This window comes from Mustelus asterias, chromosome 12, assembly GCF_964213995.1.
Source record: "Mustelus asterias chromosome 12, sMusAst1.hap1.1, whole genome shotgun sequence".
Classification (NCBI taxonomy): domain Eukaryota; kingdom Metazoa; phylum Chordata; class Chondrichthyes; order Carcharhiniformes; family Triakidae; genus Mustelus; species Mustelus asterias.
In genome coordinates, this window is record NC_135812.1 from 5,076,773 (window position 1) to 5,103,990 (window position 27,218).

The 27,218-nt window shown below is 45.1% G+C and overlaps 1 protein-coding gene across 4 annotated transcripts in view; it reads left to right on the forward strand.

Moving 5' to 3' along the window:
• Window positions 1-27,218, forward strand: part of bcas3 (BCAS3 microtubule associated cell migration factor) — a 915,564-nt gene that overhangs the window by 870,225 nt on the left and 18,121 nt on the right. For 3 of the 4 annotated variants that reach the window (XM_078224612.1, XM_078224613.1, XM_078224614.1), the window contains one exon: window positions 20,981-25,401. In XM_078224612.1, the coding sequence (XP_078080738.1) occupies window positions 20,981-21,129 (149 nt within the window). In that variant the 3' untranslated portion in view covers window positions 21,130-25,401. Of the gene's footprint in view, window positions 1-20,980; window positions 25,402-27,218 lie in introns of those variants that run through there. The other variant, XR_013499066.1, reaches the window with a different exon arrangement.

Consider the following 27,218-nt stretch of genomic DNA (forward strand, 5'->3'; position numbering starts at 1 on the left):
ACCACCTCCGATGTCTGACTCCCACCCTCACATCCCATTCTTTTCTCGTAGACTTACCTTCTCCCTGGCCTGTTATTTCCAATGGTGCATTTAAACACGATGTGGAGATGCCGGCGTTGGACTGGGGTAGATTTAAACACACCAGCTTTTGCACAGCTAGTGCTATGAAACTGCAGCACGTCCTCCTTCACTCCACCCCTTTTATACCTTGCTGGTGGAATCAGCGACCCACCTTTCTGCTCTAATCTCACCGGGCCTGGTTCAGGTGGGGAAGGCAGGCATTTTAGCCCAACTAACTGGGTACAGATTGGTAATTTGCCACTGATTGCAACTCCGACGAAGTTATGGCCCGAAGTTTTATTTTGACTCTCATTTTTGAAGGGAGGAGCTGTTGGAATTATGGAGGTGCACATCTGGATTTTTTAATATAAAGTAAGCACTCACAGCTGAGCTGCCCTTGTCTGTATCAGTCTGTCTTTAATCGTTCAAGTAACTTGCCAATCTAGTTAAGAACTGACCTGAGAACCAGCCTCAGGGTAGAGATTGCAAAATGGCATATTGATTCTGACAGCTTTTGCTCATTTTTATTTGGATTTTGTGGATTTTTGGCTGATGACAAGAACACTGTATCCATCCCAGTGTTGCGCTACATTTTAATTTCTTAAATCAGCCATCTCTTTGTGGTAAATGTTGGTGAGATTGTTCCTCAGCTCTGCGTTACTGAAGTGTTATGTTTTTTTTTTGTGCTGTGTGCCCACATCCACAAAGAACTGGTTTCAAACAACCCAAACTGGTTTTGTTTTTGATTTTTACTGACAGCTCACCCTGTTAGCCTGGGCTGGATTCAAGTCCCAGTAACAGAGATGGAGAACATTGATTGTACTGTGACAGCCACTGCGCTTGTAATAAATTTGAAGTCTACCTTTGACATTTTTCCAGGTACTGTGGTGCTAATCACCCTCATTAGTGGTCTTAGTAACTTATATCCTGGAGCATGCGTGTAACTTCAAAAGAAAAATCTCCAGGCTGTGGATGTGACTGGCATTTATTGCCCATTTTTCTTCAGAAGGTAGTCGAAAGCCTTGTTCTTGGATTGCTGGTGTGGAGCTGGAGCCGCATCCAGGCCCATCCTTGGTAGGACACTGCTCTGAAGGAGATTACTTACCTGGCAGGGGAGAGTCAATGAATAGGCAGGTTGATCTCCAGGGATGAGGCTAGGCTATTGGGCGGCATGGTGGCACAGTGGTTAGCACTGCTGCCTCACAGCACCCTGGGACCCAGGTTCGATTCCCGGCTTGGGTCACTGTCTGTGTGGAGTCTGCATGTTCTCCCCATGTCTGAGTGGATTTCCTCCAGGTGAATCATAGAATAGAATTCCTACAGTGCAGAAGGAGGCCATTCGGCTCATCGAGTCTGCATCGACCACAATCCCACCCAGGCCTTATTCCCGTAACCCCACTTTTAACCACCTAATCCCCAAGACACTAGGGTCAATATTAGAATGGCCAATCAACCTATCCCGCACATCTTTGAACTGCGGGAGGAAACCGGAGCACCCGGAGGAAACCCACACAGCCACGGGGAGAATGTGCAAACTCTACACAGGAAGTGACCCAAGGCTGGAATTGAACCCAGATCCCTGGTGCTGTGAGGCAGCAGTGCCAAACACTGTGCCACCGTGCCGCCCCACATGCTGCCCCATGCCCCACCAGATGCTCCGGTTTCCTCCCACAGTCCAAAAGACGTGCTGGTTAGGTGCATTGGCCATGCTAAATTCTCCCTCAGTGTACCCGAATAGGTGCCGGAGTGTGGCGATGAGGGGATTTTCACAGGAGCTTGATTGCAGTGTTAATGTAAACCTACTTGTGACACTAATAAATAAACTCATTAACTAACTATCTAAACTATTTGGGGTTTTTCTGATGGTTTTATGGTTGCTTTTACTGATGGGAGCATTTTGTTTCTGATTCATTCTTATTACTGGCATTTCAGAATTTGAACTCACCTTCTATTCGATTAGTCCAAGCCTTTAAATTACTAGTCCAGTAACAGAACCACTCCACAAGCACACTGGCCAGTGTCTAACAATGTAACCCATGGTTGTAACCCTTTGTGATCTGAGCCTGACATCCTTTCTTTCACATGTGCCCTCACATACCATTCTCCAAATTCTTGGTAGGCATGCTCATAACTCTTTTGCGAGATGAGACCAGATACTACTCCTTAAGCTGGTTTATTTTCAAGATGAGCACACAGAATAACAGTCGATCAAATCACAACCTGATTTAACTAACTGCAGAACATATCTCACAAACCAGAAAGAAATAATAAAAATACACTGCATTAACAAATGGATTTCCCCCTTGACTTCTTCCCCAGATGTACCTGACTGCCCATGCCTCTCTTTGTCCCTAAGATAAAAGCAAAATACTGCGGATGCTGGCGAGGCCACACCTAGAGTATTGTGTGCAGTTTTGGTCTCCTTTTCTGAGGAAGGATGTTCTTGCTCTCGAGGGAGCGCAGCGAAGGTTTGCCAGGCTGATTCCGGGGATGGTGGGACTGATGTATGAGGAGAGATTGACTAGGTTAGGATTGTTTTCGCTGGAGTTCAGACGAATGAGGGGGGATCTCATAGAGACTTATAAAATTCTAACAGGACTAGACAGGATAGATGCAGGGAGGATATTCCTGCATGGTGGGGGAGTCCAGAACCAGGAGTCACAGTCTGAGGATTCAGGGTAGACCATTTATGACAGAGGTGAGGAGACATTTCTTCACCCAAAGAATGGTAAGCCTGTGGAATTCATTACCACAGGAAGTAGTTGATTCCAAAACATTGAATGCATTCAAGAGGCGGCTGGATATAGCACTTGGGGCAAATGTGATCAAAGGTTATGGAGAGAAAGCAGGATTAGGCTACTGAGTTGGACGATCAGCCATGATCATAATGAATGGCGGAGCAGGCTCGAAGGGCCGAATGGCCTCCTCCTGCTCCTATCTTCTATGTTAATATGAAAATGAAACAAAAACAGAAAGGGCGGGAAAATCTCAGCAGGTCTGACAGGATCTGTGGAGGGAGAATAGAGTCAACATTGAAATGTGAGCTCTATTCTCTCTCCACAGATGCTTTCAGATCTACTGAGATTTTCCAACATTCTGTGTTTTTGTCTCTTTGTCCCCTTCCACTCTGTTTCCAAAGTCAGTGGGAGGCTATACCTCAAACTCCATCACCAATTAGTGACTCACCAGTGGATTTGCCAATAAAACCAAGCACCTCTGCTACACCACCTACTGATCTCTGGATAAATAAAGAAATCTTGGATTCATCAAAACCTCTCCTGTTTGTATCCTAACGTGCAGCAAGTCCTATTCAGACCTGGCAGAGATCCGTACACCATCTGCAGGAGACGTCAGTCAACTGAAGCTGGGAGTTAAGCCAAAGGTCTCCAATGTGTGGTTTAGAGTGCTGGTGCACCGTGCCATCTGGCTACTCACCGCCAAGTGTTCTCCACCATAAATATCATTAATGATGTGGGAACTCAGCCTACATTGATGGGTGAACATCTCCACCTCTACTGGCCCTAACATATTTACATCAGGACTTAGAGAATGAGGTTATGGGGACAAATAACATAAACTTGTCCTGTATATTCCCAGGGGATTGAGAGATGATTGAATCAAGGTATTTAAAATGGTGAAGGGATTCGATAGTTTAAATACAGGGAAATAGTTTCCAAACCAAGGAGAGATGCTCATAAAATTGGAGCTGGTCGTTCAGGAGTTAAATCAGGAAGCATTTTTTTACACAAAACGTAATGGAATACTGGAACTTGCTTCCTCTGGTTGTGGATGCTCCGAGTTCAATTAATATTTCCAAGGCAGAGATCAGAACATTTTTGTTAATTAAAAGTATCAAGAGATAGGGCTAAAGGTGGAAAAATGGAGTTGAGATTCAGATCAGACATGATCCGATTGGATTAAATTAGAGGGGCTGAACTCCTGCTCCTATCTTCCCACTGAAATGAATTTGGGGAGTCAGAATACAGTACCTCATGGAAACTAGCCCATGGTAACCTACTCCCCTTATTTGAATATTAATGGCCAATCTTTCAGATTGTAGAGACATTGAAAAATTTAGGCCTATGCGCTCAGGGATTTAGAAGAATGAGGGAAGATCAAATTGAAGTATCCAAGATGATAAAAGGTATGGATAAAGTAGGCGTGGAGAGGATGCTTCCTCTTGTGGGACATTCTAGGACGAGAGGTCATAGTCTTAGGATAAGGGGCAGCAAATTTAAAACAGAGTCGAGGAGCTACTTCACCCAAAGAGTTGTGAATGTGTGGAATTCGTTCCCCAAAATGTGGTGGATGCTGGGACAGTTAGTAAATTTAAGGAGGAGTTAGACAGATTTTTAATTGGTAATGGGTTGAAGGGTTATGGGGAGAAGGCAGGAAAATGGGGATGAGGAGCATATCAGCCATGATCGAATGGCGGAGCGGACTTGATGGGCCAAATGGCCTAATTCTCCTATATCGTATGAACTTATGACTGGTGTATAAAATAGAAAAAGCTCACACTGGTGTGTTAGTTACAACAAAATAGGGGCAGCTTTAAAGAACTATAGGAAATTACAGTCTGCGTGGTGAATTACTCCATATTAATTATCCAATGCAATCCCACTCTCCTGCTCATTCCCCATCCCCTTAAATGATCGTTTTCAAACAATGTATTGTTCTGAAGTCTGGTGGGTTTTTATTTCAGCAGCAGATCTGGCTGTATCTTGCCTGGGAGTACTCATTGTTGATACTGGGTGCCTGAAGTGAAAAACATTCTACTCCCCAAAGACAACCGTCCCTCACTGTGATGAATACAGAATTCATTACAAAGAAAAACGATTGATATCCAGACAGCATTGTAATCTTCTTGACGATCTTCATGTACGGAGTCAGCCACAAACTGTTGGATAGAATAAACACAATCCAGTTACATTGAAACGGGCAAAGATATTTCACATTGACAATAAATCACTCATATTCCTGTTGAGTTCTGTTTGATTAAATAATGAGGCGGTGGTAATATCACCGGGGAAGTGGTTGGCTGGAGCCCTGTGGTGCAAGGATTAGGGGTAAAATGTCGCAGGCTTTGAGCTCCCCAGGGATAGTGCCCGAATCTCACTCAGCTTCAGTCAAATTCCTCTGCGCAGGCAGCATCGTGACACAACTCTCATAATGTCATCACAAAAAAGCAAATTAAAATCAGCAACAATAATAAAAAATGTTACATGATAATTAACTGTTCTGAGTTGATTATTTTTAAAAGGGTCCAGATGGAGACCCCACTCTTTAGAAGTGTCCGTTATAGTATAAAATTCTTCCCGAATAGGTACGTCCCGTCGTCATATGGAATATATGATGCAGCTGAAGTTTAGATGTGGGAATGTTAATTGTAATTAATTATTTTTGTCCCATTAATTCCGCAGAAAACAAACCATATTTTGCCATCTTGACATTTTTTATGGCAGGAGCTCAGTGTGGGGTTCTCTGTTCAATTTCATTCTTTCTACAATACAAGGAAAATTATAATGCCGTATAAACAACTTGCATTTATCTAATACCTTCAATATCGTAAAACATTTTAGGACACCTCAAGGAATGTTACCAGAGAAAGTTTTGACTCTGAGCCACATAAGGAAATATTAAACAGGTGACCAAAAAGGAGGTTTTAGAGAGTGTCCTAAAGGAGGTAAGAAACAGCACGGGGGCCCAGTGGTTAGCACTGCTGCCTCACAGCGCCAGGGACCCAGGTTCGATTCCCAGCTTGAATCACTGTCTGTGCGAAGTCTGCACATTCTCCCTTGTCATTGCGTGGATTTCCTCCGGGTGCTCCAGTTTCCTCCCATAATCCGAAAGACGTGCTGGTTAGACTCATTGGCCATGCTAAATTCTCCCTCAGTGTACCCGAACACGGAGTGTGGCGACTAGGGGATATTCACACTAACTTCATTGCAGTATTAATGTAAACCCACTTGTGACACTAATAAATAAATGAAATGAAAGGGCTAGGGATGAAATTCCAGAATTTTGGGCCCTAATCAATTGAAATCACCTCGATTACAAAGATAGGGCGGGACAAAGGCATGGAGGGATTTGAAAATAAGAATTTTATAATCATGGCGCTGGTGGACCAGGAGAAAAACAAGCACAGGGGTGATGGGAGAACAGGACTTGGTATGAATTAGGATTGGAGCTACATAGTTAACAGCAGCATTCTTAGCAACACTCTGTACAACAAGACATCCTAATTTGGGGCCTGTTTTGGATTCATGGACAGTGGCTAATGATGGTTGTGCAAAATCAAATGGTTTCACTCAAATTGAGCTTCACTCTCCTCACTTCACAGACCATCATGGATTCCAGACTCACTCCAGAGACTTGAGTGTAGAACTTAGGCTGATACTGCTGCATGTCACTGAGGGAGAGCTGTATTGTCAGAGATCCTGTCTTTTGAATGAGATGTTAAACATAAACAATCCCATGGCACTATTTGAAGAAGAACTTCTCTCAATGTCCTGGTCCTCACATGTCCATGAACCGGCATCACTCTAAAATACACAACCTATCCGTTCATTTATCTCATTGCCATTTGTAGATGTTTGCTGGGTACAAATTGGATGTCACATTTCCCTTCACAGTGACTACATTTGAACATTGTTTTTGCTGTAAAATGCTTTTGGACCTCCTGAAGTCTTAAAAGGAGATATGTAGAGCAAGTTCCTTCTGTTCCCTTTCCTCGCCTCAGTTCTGTCTTGTGCTGAAGAGAATTTTCCATCGTATAAAAGGCTATCCAAATATACAGGTTTGGAACTCTACACTTGTCCAAAGAGATCTTCCTACTGTGCGGAGAGCTGGGTTACACAGGGGAATGAGCAACAGTAAATGAAAGAAACTTTCACGGTCTCAGAAAATCCCAAAGCCAATGAATTTATGGGAAGGCTCGTGGAAATACCATGGCCTAGTGGTATTATCGCTAGACTATTAATCCCAGAAACTCAGCTAATGTTCTGGGGACCGGATTCGAATCCTGTTATTGCCAATGGTGGAATTTGATTTCAATAAAAAGAATCTGGAATTAAGAATCTGCGGATGACCATAAAACCATTGTCAATTGTCAGGAAAAACCCATATGGTTCACTAGTCCCTTTAGGGTAGGAAATCTGCCTTCATTACCCGGTCTGGCCTACATGTGACTCCAGAGCCACAGCAATGTGGTTGACTCTCAACTGCCCTCTGAACAAGGATTACTAGGGATGGGCAATAAATGCGACCCAGACAGCGATGCCCACGTCCCACAAATGTATTTTTTAAAAAGTACTTCTGAAGCACAGTCACTGTTGTCGGAAATGTGGCAATTAATTTGTGCAAAGCAAGCTCCCACAAACTGCAGCAAGATAATAGCTGATAATCTGTTTTAGTGATTTGATTTGATTTATACAGTGAAAAGTATTGTTTCTTGCATGCTATACAGACAAAGCATACCGTTCATAGAGAAGGAAAGGAGAGAGTGCAGAATGTAGTGTTACAATCATAGCTAGGGTGTAGGGAAAGATCCCAAAAGAGAAAACACTGGAAAATCTCAGCAGGTCTGGCAGCATCTGTAAGGAGAGAAAAGAGCCGATGTTTTGAGTCCAGATGACCCTTTGTCAAAGCTGGGTTTTCTTTTCTCTTCTTTTCTCTCCTTACAGATGCTGCCAGACCTGCTGAGATTTTCCAGCATTTCTTCTTTTGGTTTCAGATTCCAGCATCCGCAGTAATTTGCTTTTATGTAGAGAAAGATCAACTTAATGCGAGGTCGGTCCATTCAAAAGCCTAATGGCAGCAGGGAAGAAGCTGTTCTTGAGTCGGTTGGTACGTGACCTCAGACTTTTGTGTCTTTTTCCTGACGGAAGAAGGTGGAAGAGAGTATGTCCGGGGTACATGGGATATTATATTGATTGAGGGATAAATATTGGCCAGGACACTGGGGATAACCCCTCTCCTTTTTGTAATAGTGTCATGGAATCTTCTATAGCCACCTGAGAAAACAGATGGTTTAACAATTCATCCAAAAGCCTAAAGTGGCTTTGGGAAAAGGCCCAGGCACTTTGTCATTCCCAGAGCCAAACAGTCTAGGCTTGCTGGTGCTTGATCTGAAAGGTACCTCCTGGCTCAGAGCGGAGATTCAGTACTTTCTGGCACACTTGCTAAGTCCTCTTTGCTGATGGTACTAATTGTGTGAATTGCTGGAGGATTGGTAACAGTGCAAAATGTAATTGTTTCTAAATCTAGATAAACATGCCTCGAATCACATGTATTCACTACTGTCATGTGATGTGATAAATAGATCTGTTACATCTGCATGATATTTCCATGGAGTAACAGTGGAGGTATTCTTCAAATCTCTGCTTTTCACACAGACGTTCCTCAAAGCGGGCCCTCAGTTTTTGCCGATTCTATTGATGTCCTGCCATGACATTGAACAGGGCCCATGAATAAACAGCAACTGCTCCAATTCCGTTTCACTCTCCACAGACGCTGCCAGGCCTGCTCAGTTTTTCCAGCATTTTCCATTTTTATTCCAGTTCTCCCCTGGCCGACCTCCCCACTTGTACTCTCCACGAGCTTCAACTCATCTAAAACTCTGCTATCTGTATTCTAACTCACACCCAGTCCTATTCACGCATCACCCCTGTGCTCGCTGATCTATAACGGCTCCTAGTTCACCAATAACTCCATTTTAAAATTGTCATCTTGGCGTCCAAATCTGTCTATCCTCTTCAAATCCTCTGAGATAGGCAGAGGGATCTGGGTGTACCGGTACATAGGTCACTGAACGTGGCAACACAGGTGGAGAAGGTAGTCAAGAAGGCATACGGCATGCTTACCTTCATCAGCCGGGGCATTGAGTTTAAAAATTGGTAAGTCATGTTGCAAGTTTATAGAACGCTAGTTAGGCTGTACTTGGAATATAGTGTTCAATTCTGGTCGCCACATTACCAGAAGGATGTGGAGGCTTTGGAGAGGGTATGGGAAAGATTTACCAGGATGTTGCCTGGTATGGAGGACATTAGCTATGAGGAGAGGTTGGAGAAACTTGGTTAGTTCTCATTGGAATGACGGAGGTTGAAGGGTGATTCCTAATAGAAGTCTACAACATAATGAGGGGCATGGACAGAGTGGATAGTCAGAAGCTTTTTCCCAGGGTGGAAGAGTCAATTACTAGGGGGCATAGGTTTAAGGTGCGAGGGGCAAGGTTTAAAGATGTACGAGGTGAGTTTTTTACACAGAGGGTGGTGGGTGCCTGGAACTCACTGCCGGGGGGAGGTAGTGGAAGCAGATACGATAGTGACTTTTAAGGGGCGTCTTGACAAATACATAAATAGGATGGGAATAGAGGGATATGGTCCCCGGAAGGGTAGGGGGTTTTAGTTCAGACGGGCAGCATGGTCAGTGCAGGCTTGGAGGGCCGAAGGGCCTGTCCCTGTGCTGCATTGTTCTTTGTTCTTTGTACCACGGTGTTCCTTCAATTCTGCATCCCTTCAGCTGTCTAGGCCAGACATCCTAAACCTCTTCACTCCCCTCTCGTCCTTTACAATGCTCCTCAAAATCTACCCCTTTGACTAGTCTTTTGGTTTGTCCTCACAGATCCTTTGGCTCATTGTCAAGATTTTGTTTGGTTACTGTCCTCTGAAGGGCTTTGGGATGAATGTAATATGATATATTAAAGGTGCTATATAAATACATGGAGTTCCTTTGTAATTGTCTGAAAACAGCCATTATCACCATTTCTCTGCGGCGGGGGGGGGGGTGGGGGTGTGATGTGGGCGGGGGGGGGGAGGGGGGGCATTGCCACTGATCTCCCACTAAATTATGGCGTGACTCTGGGACAACCTGTGCTGAAGTTCAGGTGCTCAGTGAGACTGTGAAAGTGTTTATCTGAAAACTAGAGTCCATAAACCAGAGAAACTTCAGGGGGCGGGGGGTGTCAGGCAACAGCAATCGAATGGGGAGTTAATCATCTTTGGCCCTGCATTAACACCAAGCTGTTGGATTCACTTATTGCTGGGCCCAGGCCACCAACTCCCCTCACTCTGCTCCAACCCACACACCTCTCCCAGCTATCAAAACAAAGCAACACTGGGAAAAAAAAGCACATTTCCCAGAAATGAGCAGATTATTTTTAACGTGAGAAAAAAAACTTCAAAATGCATAAGCATTAAATTATTTTCCGTAACCCTTATGGGAAGTGTTAAGATGGCAGTAATTAAAGGTCACGACCCCCCCCTCCTCTCCCTCCCCCCTCCACTACAACCAGTCGACTTCAATACCTCTCTTACCGACAAAGATTTCTGCCACTTGCAATCACCACACATCACTGGACTCCAAAGCCAGCCCCACTTAAATCCAGATTTGTGAGAATTTTGACACCATTATGACTATTTAAACTAGTTATCACACACACACACACACACACACTGAGAATGGCCCATAGTCAGGAGAAATTAGAAGGAGGAGATGTTCTGCCCTTTTTTTTAACAGGAAGAAACTGTCTTGTGGTCAAGTGAGTGGATATCAGAGCTGCTGGGGCTGGGCTTGGCTAAGTGTGTCACCGTGTACTTGCACGGATGGTTGACTGCACCGTGCTATATGATTAAAGGTTCAGCTGCTGTTACACAGGCTGAGGGATGCAGTGCAGCATACAGCCTAGTATGTTACTGCAGACTGGGAAGATTCCAAGTTGAGTGGCTGTTGACATATCTGTCCCCCTACAATTAGCCCCAGAGCCTGCGGGTAGTGACTGGAAAAGGCGGCCTGACTTTCACTGTCGGTGCCCCCTACAGTCAACCAGTCTGCCCACGCTCCCTGCCTAGGCTCACACATATGACCTCTGATCAGCCTGTCTGATTCAGCACCTTCAGCTGGGAGTGAAATGGAAGGGAGCATGCTCTGACTTGTGTAAAAGTGCAAATATTGTGCGTCATTTTGAGTAAAAGAGCAAAATACAAATGGTGAATGAACAGACAGAAGGCACAGAGAAAGAGAAATTGAAGGCAGCCTGATAGGCTGTTCAAAGATGATTGAACTGGACAATGATTCTGTAATGAACTATAGAATCCCTCCACTGCAGAAGGAGGCCATTCGGCCCATCAGATCCTCACCAACTCTCCGAAAGAGCATCATACCCAGACCCACTACCCCCCTTCCCTTCCCTGTAACCCTGTGCATTTACGACGGCTAATCCACCTAACCTACACATCTTTGAACACTAAGGGGCAATTTAGCAATGGCCAATTTCCCTAACCTGCACATCTTCGGACTGCGGGAGGAAACCTGAGCACCCGGAGGAAACCCACGCAGACATGGAGAGATTGTGCAGACTCCGCACAGACAGTTAGTTACCCAAGACCAGAATCGAGCCCGGGTCCCTCGCGCTGTGAGGCCGTAGTGCTAACCATTGTAAATGATTGATTGGAGATGATTGGAGATTAATTTATTTGTTCACTGATGTGAGAATTGTTGGTAAGTCCAGCATTTGTTGCATTCCTAATTGCCCTTGAAAAGCTATTGGCCTTCTTAATCTGCTGCAGTCCATCTCCTGTAGGTATACCCACAGTGCTTTTAGGCAGAGAGTCCCAGGTTTTTGATTCAGTGACAATGAAGGAACACGACTAAAGAACAGCTTCTGTCAGACTTTTGAATGGACCTACTTCGTATTAAGTTGATCTTTCTCTACACCCTAGCTATGACTGTAACACTACATTCTGCACTCTCTCCTTTCCTTCTCTATGAATGGTATGCTTTGTCTGTATAGCGCGCAAGAAACAATACTTTTCACTGTATGTGACAATAATAAATCAAATCAAATCAAAAATGATATAATTCCAAGTTCGGATACTGTGTGCTTTCGAGAACTTGCAGGTGGTGATGTTTCCACGTGTCTGCTGCCCTTGTTCCTCTGGGTGGTAGATGTTGCAGATTTGTAAGGTACTGTTGAAGGAACCTTGGCACATTGCTGCAGTGTATCTTGTATATGTTACACACTGCTGCCACTGTGCAGCGGTGGTGGAGGGAGTGTATGTTTGAGGTGGTGAAATGGGTACCAATCAAATGAACTGCTTTACCTTGAATGATGTAGAGCTTCTGGAATGTTGGAACTGCACTCATCCAGTATTCCATCACACTCCTGACTTGTGCCTTGTGGACAGGCTTTGGGGAATCAGGAGGTGGAACAGTCTCACAGCTGTGATTATCCCCAAATTGGCCAAATAATGCCCAGAGAGAGGGCTTGCTGTCCAATTGAAGATAGCAAGTGGTCTCGTGAAGATAGAGGACCAATCAGAGGCCCTCCAGCACTGGAAACACAGAAAGTTGAAGCAGGATTAGACCATTCAGCCCTTTGAGCCTGCTCCCCCATTCATTTTAATCATGGCTGATCATCAAATTCAATATCCTGATCCTGCCTCCCCCCCATATCCCTTGATCCCTTTAGCCCCAAAAGCTATATCTAATTTCTTCTTGAAATTAGACAATATTTTGGCCTCAATTACACTAAGGAAGCAGTAGCCTGCCTTTTCAAGTCCCAAGATAGACGCACCCTCTCTTCAACATCTTTAACTTTAAATTTAATATGTGACCTGAATAGCCAGTGTGGAGAGAGAAACCCTCCACAGGACAGCCTGTGGTTGCAGCTACTAGAGGCCACCTCCAGCCAGCTACACCGTTCCCTGATGCCTCCATCTAACAGTAGGTCTTTAACTAGCTGAATTGGCCACCCACTACTTGCATAAATGGCATGCACAAAATTCCTACCCACCCATTTCCATCGGGGTCTAAAGATTCAGTCCCATATCTTTCATTATCTTTGAGGTGTAATCAAGATATAAGATCATAAGAAATGGAGCAGGAGTAGGTCATTCAGCCCATCAAGCCTGCTCCAATATTCAATATGATCCTTGCAGGGCTTCCATTGCTCATCCCATTGCTCCTGTCTCCAATACAGTGATCCGTGCCATGACTGCCTGCAATGTGCCTGTCAATCCCTGGAATCCTTCACTCTCCTAGGAAAGACGGAGGCTGAGAGAAGTTTATAAAATTACGGAGGAGCATAGATAGGGTGAACAGTTGGAAGCATTTTTCCCAGGGCAGAAATGACAATTACAAGGGTGCACGAGTTCAAGATAAGGGGGGAAAGGTTCGGTGGAGATGTGCGGGGGAAGTTTTTTTACACAGAGGGTGGTGGGGGCCTGGAATGCACTACCCAAGTGAGGTGGTTGAGGCAGACACGTTAGCGATATTTAAGACTTTTCTGGATAGACACATGAACAGACGGGGAATAGAGGGATATAAGCGGTTGGTCTGGATAGGACAACATGATTGACGCAGGCTTGGAGTACTGTACTGTACTGTTCTTTGTGAGTATCCTCAAAGGCTTACCTGAGCAAAATACAAGGATAATGTTTGCAAACCTGAGGTAAGTGGAGAGTTGGGCACAGAGCTCAGAACATCCCATTTGTTACGCTCCAGATTTATCAGTCATTAAAATTAATTCTCCCAACTGTGCTCCCATTGGTTGAGCTCTAGACGGGGGACAGAGTTAGGCACAGTTTATTCTGAGGTGAGTGGCAGGCTCCAGTATAAAAGAACTTGCATTTATATAGCAGCATTTTGCCAGCACTAAAGCACACTTGAAGTATAGTCACTGTTGTAATGTAGAAAACGCAGCAGCCAATTTAGCACAGTAAGCTCCCAGGAACTGCAGTGAGATGATGCCCAGATAATAATGTTGTCTGAAGAAAGAATATTGGCCATTTAACAAGGGAGAACTCCCCTGCTGTTCTTTGAAATAGTCATGATGTGGAGATGCCGGCGTTGGACTGGGGTAAACACAGTAAGAAGTCTGACAACGCCAAGTTAAAGTCCAACAGATTTATTTGGTAGCAAATGCCACTAGCTTTTGGAGCGCTGCTCCTTCGTCAGGTGGAGTGGGAGATCTCCCACTCCACCTGACGAAGGAGCAGCAAGCGCTCCGAAAGCTAGTGGCGTTTGCTACCAAATAAACCTGTTGGACTTTAACCAGGTGTTGTTAGACTTCTTACTTTGAAATAGTGCCAAAGCTTTAAAGTCTCATCTGAATCTTCAACAGTGTCGCACCCCCACTGTACTGCACCCGAGGGTCTGCCTAGATTTTGTGCTCAGGTCTCTGGAGTGGAGCACTTCAAGCAAAATTTAATGAACACCTAACAATGCCAGACTCAACCAGTCAGGTTTAAAAAACGATTTAAGATCTTTAGTTTTTCTAACTCTGCTCTCCAGAAAGTTCTGCCTTCGCCTGAGTTATAGTTCCATCGGCACCTCACTGAAGTCACCGTTCTTGATGTATGAGCAGAGACCGTGATCAGTCAGCTGATTGGCCATAGGGGGCATCACAGTCGAGCCTGGCCCTGCTTGGTCACTGGGCTGGGGAAGGGATCAGTAAGAAACCTTCAAAATAGTCTAGGGAAGAAATTAATAAAGATTTATATTTATGTAGTACTTCTCCCATCTCCCACAAACATCCCAGGGAACTTAATATGCAATGGATTGCTGAGAATCAATTGTATTATTATAGGTAAACATTATAAACATTACAAGCTCCCTCTGAGAAAGTGTCTTTAATGTAGTAAAACGTTGCAAGGTGTTTCAAGGAGCAGCATCAAATAAAACTCGACACCAAGCTACACAAGAGTATGTTGTGCGGGTTAGATTGATTGGCCATGCTAAGTTGCCCCTTCGTCTCAGGGGGATTAGGGTAGATGTGTGGGGTTAGAGGAAGGGCCTGGGTGGGATTGTGCAGGCTTAATGGGCCAAAAGGCCTCCTTCTGCACTGTAGGGATTCTATGGTGAGAGAAAGCTTGGTTTAAGAGGTAGGTTTTAAGGAAAGAGGAGAAAGATGGAAGTGTTTAGGCAGGGATTTACAGAGTTTATGGTATATGTTAAATAGCTAAACATAGCAATCACCCTATGTATTGTAATGTCCAACCATGATAGAAATCATAGAAACCCTACAGTGCAGAAGGAGGCCATTCAGCCCATCGAGTCTGCACCAACAACACTGCCACCCAGGCCCCATCCCTGTAATCCCACATATTCACCCTGTTAATCCCTCTAGTTTACGCATCCCGGGACACTAAGGGGCAATTTAGCATGGCCAATGCACCGAATCCGCACATCTTTGGACTGTGGGAGGAAACCCAAGTATCCGGAGGAAACCCACGCAGACGCAGGGAGAACGTGCAAACTCCCCACAGTCACCCAAGCTGGGAATCGAACCCGGGTTTCTGGAGCTGTGAGGCAGCAGTGCTAACCACTGTGCCACCATGCCACCCCGGTAATGAGATTTCTGACCCACTGATGAATTTCTGACAGAATAGCTTGAGGGATAAATGGTAAGGCAGGACATTGTATGAGAGCTCCCTGCTCTTCTTCAGATAGAGAATTGGGATCTTCACTGTCTAGCTGAACTGGCGAAACAGGCCTGACTGTCAGACACCACTGACAGTGCAGCACTCACTCAGTACTACACTGTGAACCAATCATAGGAGGACCATCTGATCGAACGTAGTCCTGTTTCCATCTGACATCCTGTTGCTGTTGCTTGTAGCTCCTCCCAACAAGAGATTGGCTGCCATGGGATATCACACTCGTCTGTCTTACTGCACCCTCAGACATCCACTGTGGCTGCAACTGCTCTGTAAGGTCCATCATCCCACTCCAGCTAGGTCAACCTCTCTTCCTACTGCCTTTTACTTTGCCGTCTAGAAGTGATCTCTGTAACTTCTCACCGCTGATCACATGACCAAAATACTGATAGTTTCTTTTCTGGGTGTCACTTCTTTTAGAGTTCTTTTTGCTCTTTCAATTTCAAGCACCTCGTTAAACTTCATGTCTCGTATGTTCTGTGTACGGGATTTTTAACATATGCCTTGGAATCCACGTTTTAAAGGCCTCTACTTTCTGAAAAGAATCTTTACTTATCTGACATCCAGGCACATCTTTTGAGTGGGAATCACTTGTAGAATTGATACCAGAGATACGGGGACTTCAGTTGAGTGGAGAGTCTTGAAAAACTGAGATTGTTAAGGTTGATTTGATAGATGTCTTCAAAATTATGAGGTATCTTGAAAGAGTAAATAAGGAGAAACTGTTTCCAGTGGCGGGAGAATCAGTAACCTGGAAACACATTTAAAGTAATTGGCAAAAAGAACCAAAGGAGAGATGGAAATAAATATTTTTATGCAGTGGGTTGGAATGCTGTAGCTGAGAGGGGATGAAAGCAGGTTCAATAGTAACTTCCAAAAGAAAATTGACAAATACTTCAAATGGAAGAACTTACAGGGCTTCAGGGAAAAGGGAGTTGGACTAATTGGATAGGAGCCAGCATCGACAAGATGGGCCGAATGACCTCCTCCTGTGCTAGAAAATTCTTTCTTAGCCTGATGGTTTTGTCATCTGTTGTAAAGTTCGGATTGCTGTTTCTGTGAGACCAGCTAACTCAGCACAGAACAGCAAAAGACTGCAGCATCTCCTATTCTAAATGGCTCAGAAATGTCAGCATTACCAGCAGGGAAACTGAAGGGTAATTCAATTTAGCCGATCTTGCCAAGCAGCTGAAGGCACACCTCGTGATCATTAAATGTCATCAATCCATTTTCTGCTCTTAATGCAAGAGCAAATTTACCACAGCAAAATCCTATTTTTCCAATAGACATGGGCAGCATGGTGGCACAGTGGTCAGCACTGCTGCCTCACAGCGCCAGAGACCCGGGTTCGATTCCCGGCTTGGTCTGTGTGGAGTTTGCACATTCTCCCCGTGTCTGCGTGGGTTTCCTCCGGATGCTCTGGTTTCCTCCCACAGTCCAAAGACGTGCTGGTTAGGGTGCATTGGCCTTCCTGAATTCTCCCTCGGTGTTACCCGAACAGGCGCCAAAGTGTGGCGACTAGGGGATTTTCACAGTAACTTCATTGCAGTGTTAATGTAAGCCTACTTGTAACTAATAAATAAACTTCACTTTACTTAGACATGTGGGTTAGATTAACATTAAGGCTCGCTCTATACTCCACAAATGACAGGCCTTAATCCTCACCTCAGAGAGATTCCCATTATGACAACACAAATATTCCCAGTACCACATCAGCCACACTTTGTGGAGTCTCAAGAATGAGATTGTCAATTTACTCACTAATTATTGTATTTCTCATTTCTAAAGACTTCCCAAATTTCATTCGATGTAGGATTCGCACAGCAAACAGAATATGACACAATCCTAGCTGTCGATTCAGTGTAGCTTCCCAGAGGTGCATGGGAAAGTGCGTTAGCCAATGTTCTGCTCACTGACTGGTGGTAAATATGTTCCTCCCACTCATAGTCTGGGAAACTGGCCATCTCACTGTGTTGTCAGCTGAGAAGTGGGCCACTCACCCTCCCACACCAAAGAGACCAGATGGACAGGAGACCCCTGGAGGGGAAGAGATGGGGGGAGGGAGTGGGTAACAGAAATAAAATCGTACAGAAATCGTACAAAGCATTGATTCCAAATTCAGGAGCCGGCTGCAGCAGGGGAAAGGCACTGCGTCTGATTGCAGCTTTGGACTATGTTTATTTTTCAATTGGATGCTGGGCAGCAAATGCCGAGACAGGAGACATATAACCAGAGACAGCTGCTCCCAGCGCCAGATGAAGATGAAAAATCAGACAGGATAAGTTGAGTATTAGTGTGGGATAGTTCATTAGTGTCAACACACAATTAAATTAGGGCCTTAACTTTCTGAATTCAGCACGGAGACAGAGAAGGGAGTTGGAAGGGGTGGGGTTGGGGGGGGTGGGGGGAGTCTCTAAACTGAGAAGTATGTTTCTGATAGAAGGCCGAGAGATCTGCAAAGGCTGCGTTTGTCAGTTTTATTTTCTGACAGCTTCCATTTCTTCTCTCCCTAAAGGTATTGACAATCCCACAACATTACCCACGTTCAGGTCCCTTGCCCAAGAGGCTTTTTACTTTGTGGTTAGATTTAGGATCAGGCTCTCATTATGCTTTCCCGGCCTGGGCTGTGGAGACAGATTCAGTCGTAACCTTCAAAAGAAAATTGGATAAAACGTAAAAAGGGAAAACATGTGCAGGGATCTGGGCAAAGAGTAGGGCGAACGGGACGGATTGGAGGGCTAGCATAAGCACCATGAGTCAAGTGGCCTCCTTCCATGGAATATTATCCCCATGGGTCACAATCCAGACTCTAAAGGACAGCCCGACTTCACCATACCAATCTCATTGCCAGTGTCGTGGCAAACCATTTGCAGTTTTAAGCTATAGATCAGAATCCACAGGAGTTAGGTGGAAACTGCCCAGAGTCACTTCATGTAGGACCCTTTATACCAACTAAATCGGGGACTTTGAGCCTCATTGTAGAACAGTCACCCCAAATTTGATTCACACTCCCATATCTGACCTCAGGATGGGCACAGATTGAGCCCACCTTGTCAGAGTAGGCATGAACCCTAAAAAAAAAGTTATTTTTTTATTAGTGGTACAGTCAGCTTACTTCTAAAAAGAGTCAGGAGGCCCCTTCTTACCAGGAGAGTGGGCCTGATTGTCCCTCCCCCTCCATCCTATCTACACCAGCCCCCAGCCCCAGCCCAGATGGCATCAGCCCCCAGGCTTTCTAGTTTGTGTTGGGTGGGGTGTGGCTGCCGTGGATTTTAAAATGAATGGACCTGCGTCTGATTCTGTTTCCTCTTCCAGGATTTGAGGTCAGTGGTAGGTTAGGCAGCAGCAGCAGTAGTCAGATCGCAGCATTTCTAAATTCCCCTTTCGGACTCTGGGATAACATCCAGAAATCAGGGATGTGTGAATGGTTACGTGCCTATGCTCCAAACAGAGAAATTTCCATTTCTGCATCTCCAGCCTAGAGTATCATGGGGGTGACTAGAACTTGAGGACACTGTTTGAGAGCAAGAGGTCTCCCTTTTAAGGTAGAGATGAGGAGACTTTTTTTTCTCTCTCCAAGGGTCATTAGTCTTCATTTCACTTTATTAGAATATCTTTCTCTTCCTTTCTCCCTCATGTATTAATCTAACTTTCCCTTCAATGCATCCACGCTATTCATCTCATTCACTATTTGTGGTAGCAAGTTCCACATTCTCATCACTCTCTGGGTCAAGACATTTCTGCTGAGATCACAATAGGATTTAATATGAGGGGCCAGCTCTCCGGATTCTGCCCACTCCCTGGTGGATGATTCACTGGAAGTTGGTGTCAGAAGTGGCTTTAGTGGCTTGGATGTGTGGCTGAGAGGGGTATGATAGACAAAAACGATCAAAGTAGTCTCAGAATAAAGGCGTTCGCTGGCACAGTGCTGCTGATTGGCTGTGCCAAAGGGTCATAGTCCCTGTGATCCCATCCAATGCCAAGTTATTGACAACACTTGTTGGCACATGTCTTCTCCATCTCGTGCCTACAGCACTAATCAGACCACGGTTGCTATTCAACTGTCTGAAACTCCCAGTGAGCTGTGAGTAGAATGTCTGATAGTCACCAGGAAGCGCGCAGTACTGCTTGTTTAAAGTTTATTTATCAGTGTCACAAGTTAGCTTACATTAACACTGCAATGAAGTTGCTGTGAAAATCCCCTAGTCGCCACACTCCGATGCCTGTTCGGGTACACTGAGGGAGAATTTAGCACGGCCAATGCACCTAACCAGCACGCCTTTCAGACTGTGGGAGGAAAGCGGAGCACCCGGAGGAAACCCACGCAGACACGGGGAGAACGTGCAGACTCCGCGCAGACAGTGACCCAAGCTGGGAATCGAACCCAGGTCCCTGGCGCTGTGAGGCAGCAGTGCTAACCACTGTGCCACCATGCTTGTGCCATCCAGGAGGGTGATGTGACAGTGGAGGAGTTTAAAGAGGATCCGTCTCCATGGAATAAGTATCAGGCTCCCCCCTCGCCAGCATCTGGGTGACAGAAAAGCATTAATGTGGACCCAGAAACACACCACCTGCCTCCTCCACATTTCCTGCATCAGGAAACAGTGCCTGCAGTGTGCAGGAGTACTAAATAGATTAAACATTCAGTCCCGTAATCAAAAGCAAACTTCAAGCATAGGTTCCAGATGTTGCCTCTTATTGAGAGATTTTTAGCTGAGGCAGTGAGTCACTGAGTGGGGTGTAACGCATCCCTCCATATACATTTCTCTCAGTACTCTTTAATGGGCTCATTGCTGCAACTTTCAGTGAAGGAATTTGCTTCCAGTACCCGATGACTCAGTGGGAGATTGCACAGTCCAGTCTGGGACTGAGTTTCACAGGCCTGGTCCAACCCTTGGCCTTTACTGAGTTAGCGCGTTCAGCTAGGTGACACACCCTAATTGGTTGCTGTTCCCCATTGCACTGCGGTGGCCAAGGGAAAATCACGGGTTCTGTTCCTGAATGAGACTTTCTAGCCCTCCCAGCGAGCTCTGCCATCGCACTATTTCAAAGGCGGACAGGAGAGTTCTCCTCAGCATCCTGCGCAGTATCATTCCTCAATAACATCACTAAACAACAGATTATCATTTATCACCTGGGATCTTGCCGTGTTCAAACTGGTTACCTTGTTTCCTGCATTACAACAGTGACTACAACTCAATAAGTTTTTAATTTGCTATGAAGCTTTAGGTGGTTTCCTGTTAAAGGCTGTAGATCAGTCCAAGCCTTTTCTTCTTAGTCTTAACTTACCTGGAAAATGGCTGCCTAGGAGCGACATAAGTGGGTGGCTGTTGCTTGTGGAACTGTAACCCAGAATGACTCTCCACCTCAGGAGAGGGAAGGTTCGCAAAGAAAATCACAGGATAAAGTTTCCAGGTAGGGTTTGCTTTCCTTTTGGTCTCCAATGCCCCAATGGCTGAATACCTTATCTCGTGTTTCTCTTACAGAGCTCCAGCGTGAAGGAAGTATCGAAACCTTGAGTAACAGTTCCGGCTCCACCAGCGGAAGCATCCCACGCAACTTCGAGGGGTACCGCTCACCGCTGCCCACCAATGAAAACCAGCCACTCAGCCTCTTCCCATCGAGTTTCAACTAAACCCCCCCCCTCTTCCCCCACACCCTCTCCCCTCTTACCCCTCCCCTCTTCCCTCACCCCCTCCCCTCTTCACCCACCCCCCTCCTCTACCCCCTCTCCCCTCTCTCTCCACCTTCTCCCCCCACCTCCCTCCCCTACCCCGTCTCCTCCCCCACCCCTTCTCCTCCCCCACCTCTCACCAACATCGGAGCCAAGAAAACCTTTTTTTTTTGCACATGATTGACTGTAGCCAATGATGGAATATCGGGCTGATCTCACTCTGCCCCCTCCAGTAACGTCTGGAGTGAGAGACTGTCATCGGAATGATGACAGCGGGGGGTGAGGGGGGGAGGCATTCACATGCTTTACCCTATAGCTTCCAGTTTTTGCTGACTTGTGAAATGTGGATGTGCCCTTTGGGTTTTTGGATCTCTAGAGCTGGCTAATCCCCTTGAATCCCCACCAATTTCAGACAGTGACAAATGGAAGGGCTCAAAGCTGCGGTATCAGGTCGTTCTGACATCCACTTCATTTCTTGTTTGTTTCTGTTTAAGAATCTAAGCGTGTTGCAAAGCGACAGTTGTTTCATTCCGGAGGTCAGAAGAGCAGCTGTGTGCGTGAGCATTTTTTTATTGTTGCTTCATCGTGGCTCACTAGGAGCCTTCAACCGATACCGTTTAGGTCTTGTTGCGAACCCGCTGTTATCTAAAGAGCTCTCGCCCCTTCTGTGGATTGCCGTGACTGATTCTGTCATTATTAAACAGCACAGAGAGGGATCGACCCGCCCACTCCCTTTACTTTTTCTAAAGCTGTGAGTGCCGCTGACCTTGGTAAAGTGGGCTGGTGGGGAGCAGGGAAGGTCAGGGAAGTTTCAGGGCTGGTGGATGTATTCTGGAAACAATGGGAATCACAGGAGTGAACTGAATTAAGTGCAGGCATGTGTGGATTTAGTTCCCAGGCTCTGAAGCCTCTATGCACCCACTCCCCCAGTTCCAAATCATTGGAAAGAAATTAAAAAGGAATTGTGGAGCAGAGTTTGCTGGTGGAACTGAACAATGTTCCCAAATATTCCTTCATGTACTAATAGGTAAAATTTACTTTTAACTTCTCTTTGTGCACATAGCTTCATCCCTCTTATTTTAAAGTGCTGAGTCTCCCAAGACTCCTTCCAGGTTTCATAGGTACTGTTAGTAACTTAAAGGGATTGTTAACTCAGCTTTGGAGGAGAATTGAGTGCAAAACTCGTGTCCCTCCATCAACTTATAACCACTCAAACCCCTTTTCTGAAGGGGTCATTGATAGCAAGCGGGAGGAGGAACCTGGCTGTTTTTCATCTCCCTAACCTGGGATGGAGCGGAATTTAACAGTGGCCATCCCAAACTGAGAATCGAGCCAGTGCTGTCCACTTCTGCTGCAACCCACACCAGGTCCACTTGGGCTTTATTTAAAAAGAAATTTGAAATTGCTCAGAGAATTAACAAACCGGCAGCAGAATCTGAAGTTCAAAGAGGTTTGTGTTTGTCGGTATTTGTGTTGTGCTGCCAAAACGTATTCCTTCTGTGAAGAAAGAAAGGTCTTTTTCTCTGCCATGGAACTTTGCACAAGCGGAAGTTTGGCAATCCCCCTCTACCAGTGTTTCAAAATACTGTGTAAACAGCTCTGGCATTAGTGGGCAGAGAGTGAGTCATCCTCCCATCTTCTGTCCTTCCTTCCTTTTCTCCCCTTTCAATCCCAAGAGAGATCTCAGAAAGTACCGTGTGAAGAATTGAACACACAAAACCCATATACTTCCTGGCATAACACCCTGATATATTGACACCACACTCCCAAATTACAGCATAAAGCTCTGGCACGCTGGCACTGTGTTGTCTGCCTATGGTACACCCTGAGTATGCCACCAAGCTATGTCAGCCATGTCTCCTGCTCAAAGAATTGTTACTTTAAATTAGGAACACTTTACTGAAAGAAAAATGGGACAGGAAGTGGGAATTGGCTGGCAAGGTCAGCATTAATTGTCCATCCCGCAAGAGAGTGGTGGTGAGTTACCTCCTTTAACCATTGCAGTCCATGCGGTGTCGATACACCCATAGTTAGGAAGGGAGTTCCTTTAAATAACCCTTATGCATTCCTGCCATCGAGTTCAGTATTATGTAACAGGGCCCCTAACCCCAGTCTTCTTGGCAATGCTACGCAGTCTGAGAAGACATTGCCCCATTTCACAACAATGCAGATTCTGGAACGCTCCCATGGACGTGACGTGATTTTACCATCCCACAGATTGCAGGTCATGATGGGGGAAGTGTGGGCGATTAACTGGAGCCTGTGTACATCAGTCAACTGAAATCCTGTCTGAGTCCAAAGCCACCAATATAATCAGCAGCCATTGGTTTTCTCGCTTGGGCCTAGCTGCTGCCTCAAGAACAGGCCAAGCAACCACAACACACAGACCACAAACAGCAACACAGTCATTTGCCGGATGAATCATCTCTAAAAATGTTGTCCGGGTAAGGAGCTTTTCTGAGGCCCACAGAGGACAAAGAGTTCATTGAACTTTAGTGAATCTTATTGTTTTCTTTTATACATCTTTTTTGGCCAGATTTCTCCCTTCCAGTTGTGAAAGTGTTGAAATGTTTCATTGGAGTAAGATTCTACACACACTGACTATCAGTGGAATATTGGTTCCAAACATACTGACTCTCATTAGGGTACAGGTCCCAGGGACATCGACTATCAATGGGGTAGTTGTTCCATACGCACAATCTCACTGGGGATTGACTATCACACTGGGTACAGGTTCCACAGACATTGCCTTTCATTGGGTCACTGGGATACAGGTCAATGGGATAGAGGTGCTACTGACACAGACTCTAACTGGGGTACAGCTCCGTAAACATTGACTTTCACTGGGAAACAGGTTCCACTGACATGGGCTCTGACTGGTGTATGTGTTTCAGGGTATATGGAGTAAGAGTTCCATGAGAATTGCTTCTCTTTGGGGTAAGGGTTCCATGAACATTAATTGTCAATAGATTTAACTGGCATTGACTGTCACTGTGGTAAGAATTCCAGGGGTACAGTTTGACACTGGTGTGGGTTCCAGGACATTGACTGTCATTGGAGTATGGATTTCATGTGCGCTGACTCTCACTCGGATCCAGTTTAAATAGGGGCTGACTCTTGGTGGGAATTTGGCTATTTCTTGTGTATGGGTTCCATGGGAGCTGACATTCGTTGGGGTCCGAATTCCAAAGGCATCAATACTGATGAATAGGCTTCACTTAGACATGAGTTCAATGGACAATGGTGATGCTCTTATTCTTGGCCAGTCTTAATAAACGACCCTAACCAGCGTGTGCAAGCTAGACATTTGAACATTGAGGGGGGCGTTGGGGCCCAACCAAATCCACTTCCTAATTTTCCAAACATATGCATCTTCCGGCAAAATAAGCGTGATCAGGACTGAGTAATTTTGTACCCAACACCACTCCCCCACTCCCTCCCCGTATCTCAGTACAGGATTACTAAGGTCAGTGTTAATTGTCTAGACACCTTTCTAGGAGATCAGTTAATTCAGAATCACTCAGAGATTGAACCTGGGACCCTGGTCTGAATGCTCAGCTTCATATTTTCCGCGCCATTTACCCAGCAAGCTACTCATTATCAATTGACCTTGTTTATCACATAGAATCATAGACATTCAGGAATGTAAGAATGTAAAACAGCAATGAATTAACACAGGTGTTTGAGATGTACACGGAAATGGCTTTATAAATCCAAATGAAAACTGGAAAATCCTTTTCCATATTTAAACCAAATGAGATGATTTACCACTCTAGTCTTGATCTTATGACTGTCTGTCCCGAGTTACATCACGTTCCCAAACATTTAGTTATCTGCCTGATGTTTAATCTAAGGTTTCAGCCTGTGGAGATTGCTATCAGTCATTTTATATTCTACTCCCTGAAGGGCCCTTGCTGTTTCTCTATCCTACTTATCAAGGCATGGGTAGGTGGGGCAGGGGGTTGCAGGCAGTGGTGGCTCCAGTGGGAGTTTTTCATCAAAGTCTGATTGGAGTATTTGTGTGATGTTTTGTCCTTGGCCAGTTCTTGTGATCGTGATACAGATGATGTGCACCTGTCTGACGCAGCGGAGGGTGAGAGGAGACACTGTGATAAACTAGATTCACGTCCAGTCATTCCTTTCCCAGGTTCAGAGCTTCAGGTTTCGATGGCAGACCCATCCCAATAATAACATCCCAATTCACAAGGAACAGGACATATTCTCGAAAATCAGTGGAAATCAGAAAAGAAAAAGCAGATGGATTACAACAGGGAGGAAATATCAGGCTCAAGGAGCTGAATGGCCTACTCCTGTTCCTTGTTTGTATCAGAAGGTGGGAATATCAGAGCAAGGGATTAAATATTGGAGAGACAAAATTGCAGAAGGAGAGAAAACTATAATGGGGTACACCAGAAAGAGGGAACGCTGATGAGAGTATAGAAGGTAGAACAGTTTAGAAGGAAGTGAATACTGTAGAATGGGAATTCTATAAGGAGGATCTGGCAGTGGATGGGAATAATGAATGGAGAGAATCCCAGAGGAGTGAATGGTGGAAAGGGAAGTGGAGAAATGGAATACCAAATGGAGTGTGGACATGACAGGAACGTCCTTGACCGAATTTGCAGGTGAGAAATAAGTCCTCCACTTGTATCTGACAGATTCACATATGGACAGTTGCTCCAAAGTTGCACGCCTGGTTTTGGGAGAAAGTCCTTTTCGAGCAGAGCAAAAAATCAGCCTTCTGTCCGCCTAGAAATACAGACCTTGGGTGAATTTGACAGGAACGGTTCACATTTACCATCAATACCCAGAAACAGCCAGAAAACCAACCTGCCGAGAGGGCACCTGATCCATTTATCACTGTGCCCCTTATTGTTGGTCACTTCACCATGAGAGATCACCGTATGATGCAAATAAGTAACAAACTGAGCAAAGTGAACTGCAGGGAAATGTGTTAAATAAATGCATTTTAATTCAGTTCTCACGGTGTGGAAGTAAGAGAGTGAAAGTGGATCAGCTGAATTGGCTGCACTTTGACCCATTGACACATCTGTGGGGTAAATCAGTCACATGATCTGGATTCATCTCAATGCCCGTTCAAAAATCAAACCACAGCCACTACATTTAGATTAATTTCACATTCATCAGCCATTGTTTTTTTAAAAATTTATTTGTAATTATAAAAAAAGCTGTATTTTCTCTGCACACTTTTAAATTCCCCTCTATGTGACCCTATTGCCAGTTTCTGATGTGTCAGCCACAACACGTTGGAGAACTCTTGATTCAGAAGGTTATGAACCCTAGGCTAACTCTGCCGCGTAGTACTGGGGGAGTGCTCTTTCAGGTGAGCTGTTAAACCCAGTTTCCCATCTATCAGGTAGACTTAAGAGATCCCATAGTAAATTTTGTAGAAAAATAGAGAAATTATCCCCAGTGTCCTGGTTAACATTTATCAAGCAACATCAATTATCTGGCCATTTATCACATTGCTGTTTACGAGACTTTGCTATGTGCAAATTGGCTGCTGAGTTTTGTACAACTGAGAAATGCATATCAAAAGTACTTCATTCGCCATCAAGCACTTCGGGGTGTCCCGAGGTTGTGAAAGATGTTTAAGAAAGCCAGTCTTTTTTTCTTCTTTATTGCCAGTTGCCAGGCAGGAATTATCCAGTTCTCTTTGTTGTTGTTGATTCCGTTAAGCTTTTTTCATCTGCTCAGCACTTCCTCTCCTCCCCCCTGCCCTCGGCATCAGGAACTCACCACATACAGAATCATGACCATGAACTGGCGCCACCACAGATTCTCCACCCGTTGTTCTTTGATCCAGATTAGATTCTAATCAGGGGCTGTGGTGTAAATACAGTAAAAGCGTCAGGTCCAGAAATGAATTGTCACTCTTTATCAAACATAGTGTGCGTCCAGCCTTCACACACACACACGATCAAAGGCAGACATCCAGTCTTCCTCATACCAGGCATTACTAAGTTGCCAATACCACCTTAGTCTTCCTGCACTGCTGTAAGATTTGCTTCTTTTCAATACTGGAAATG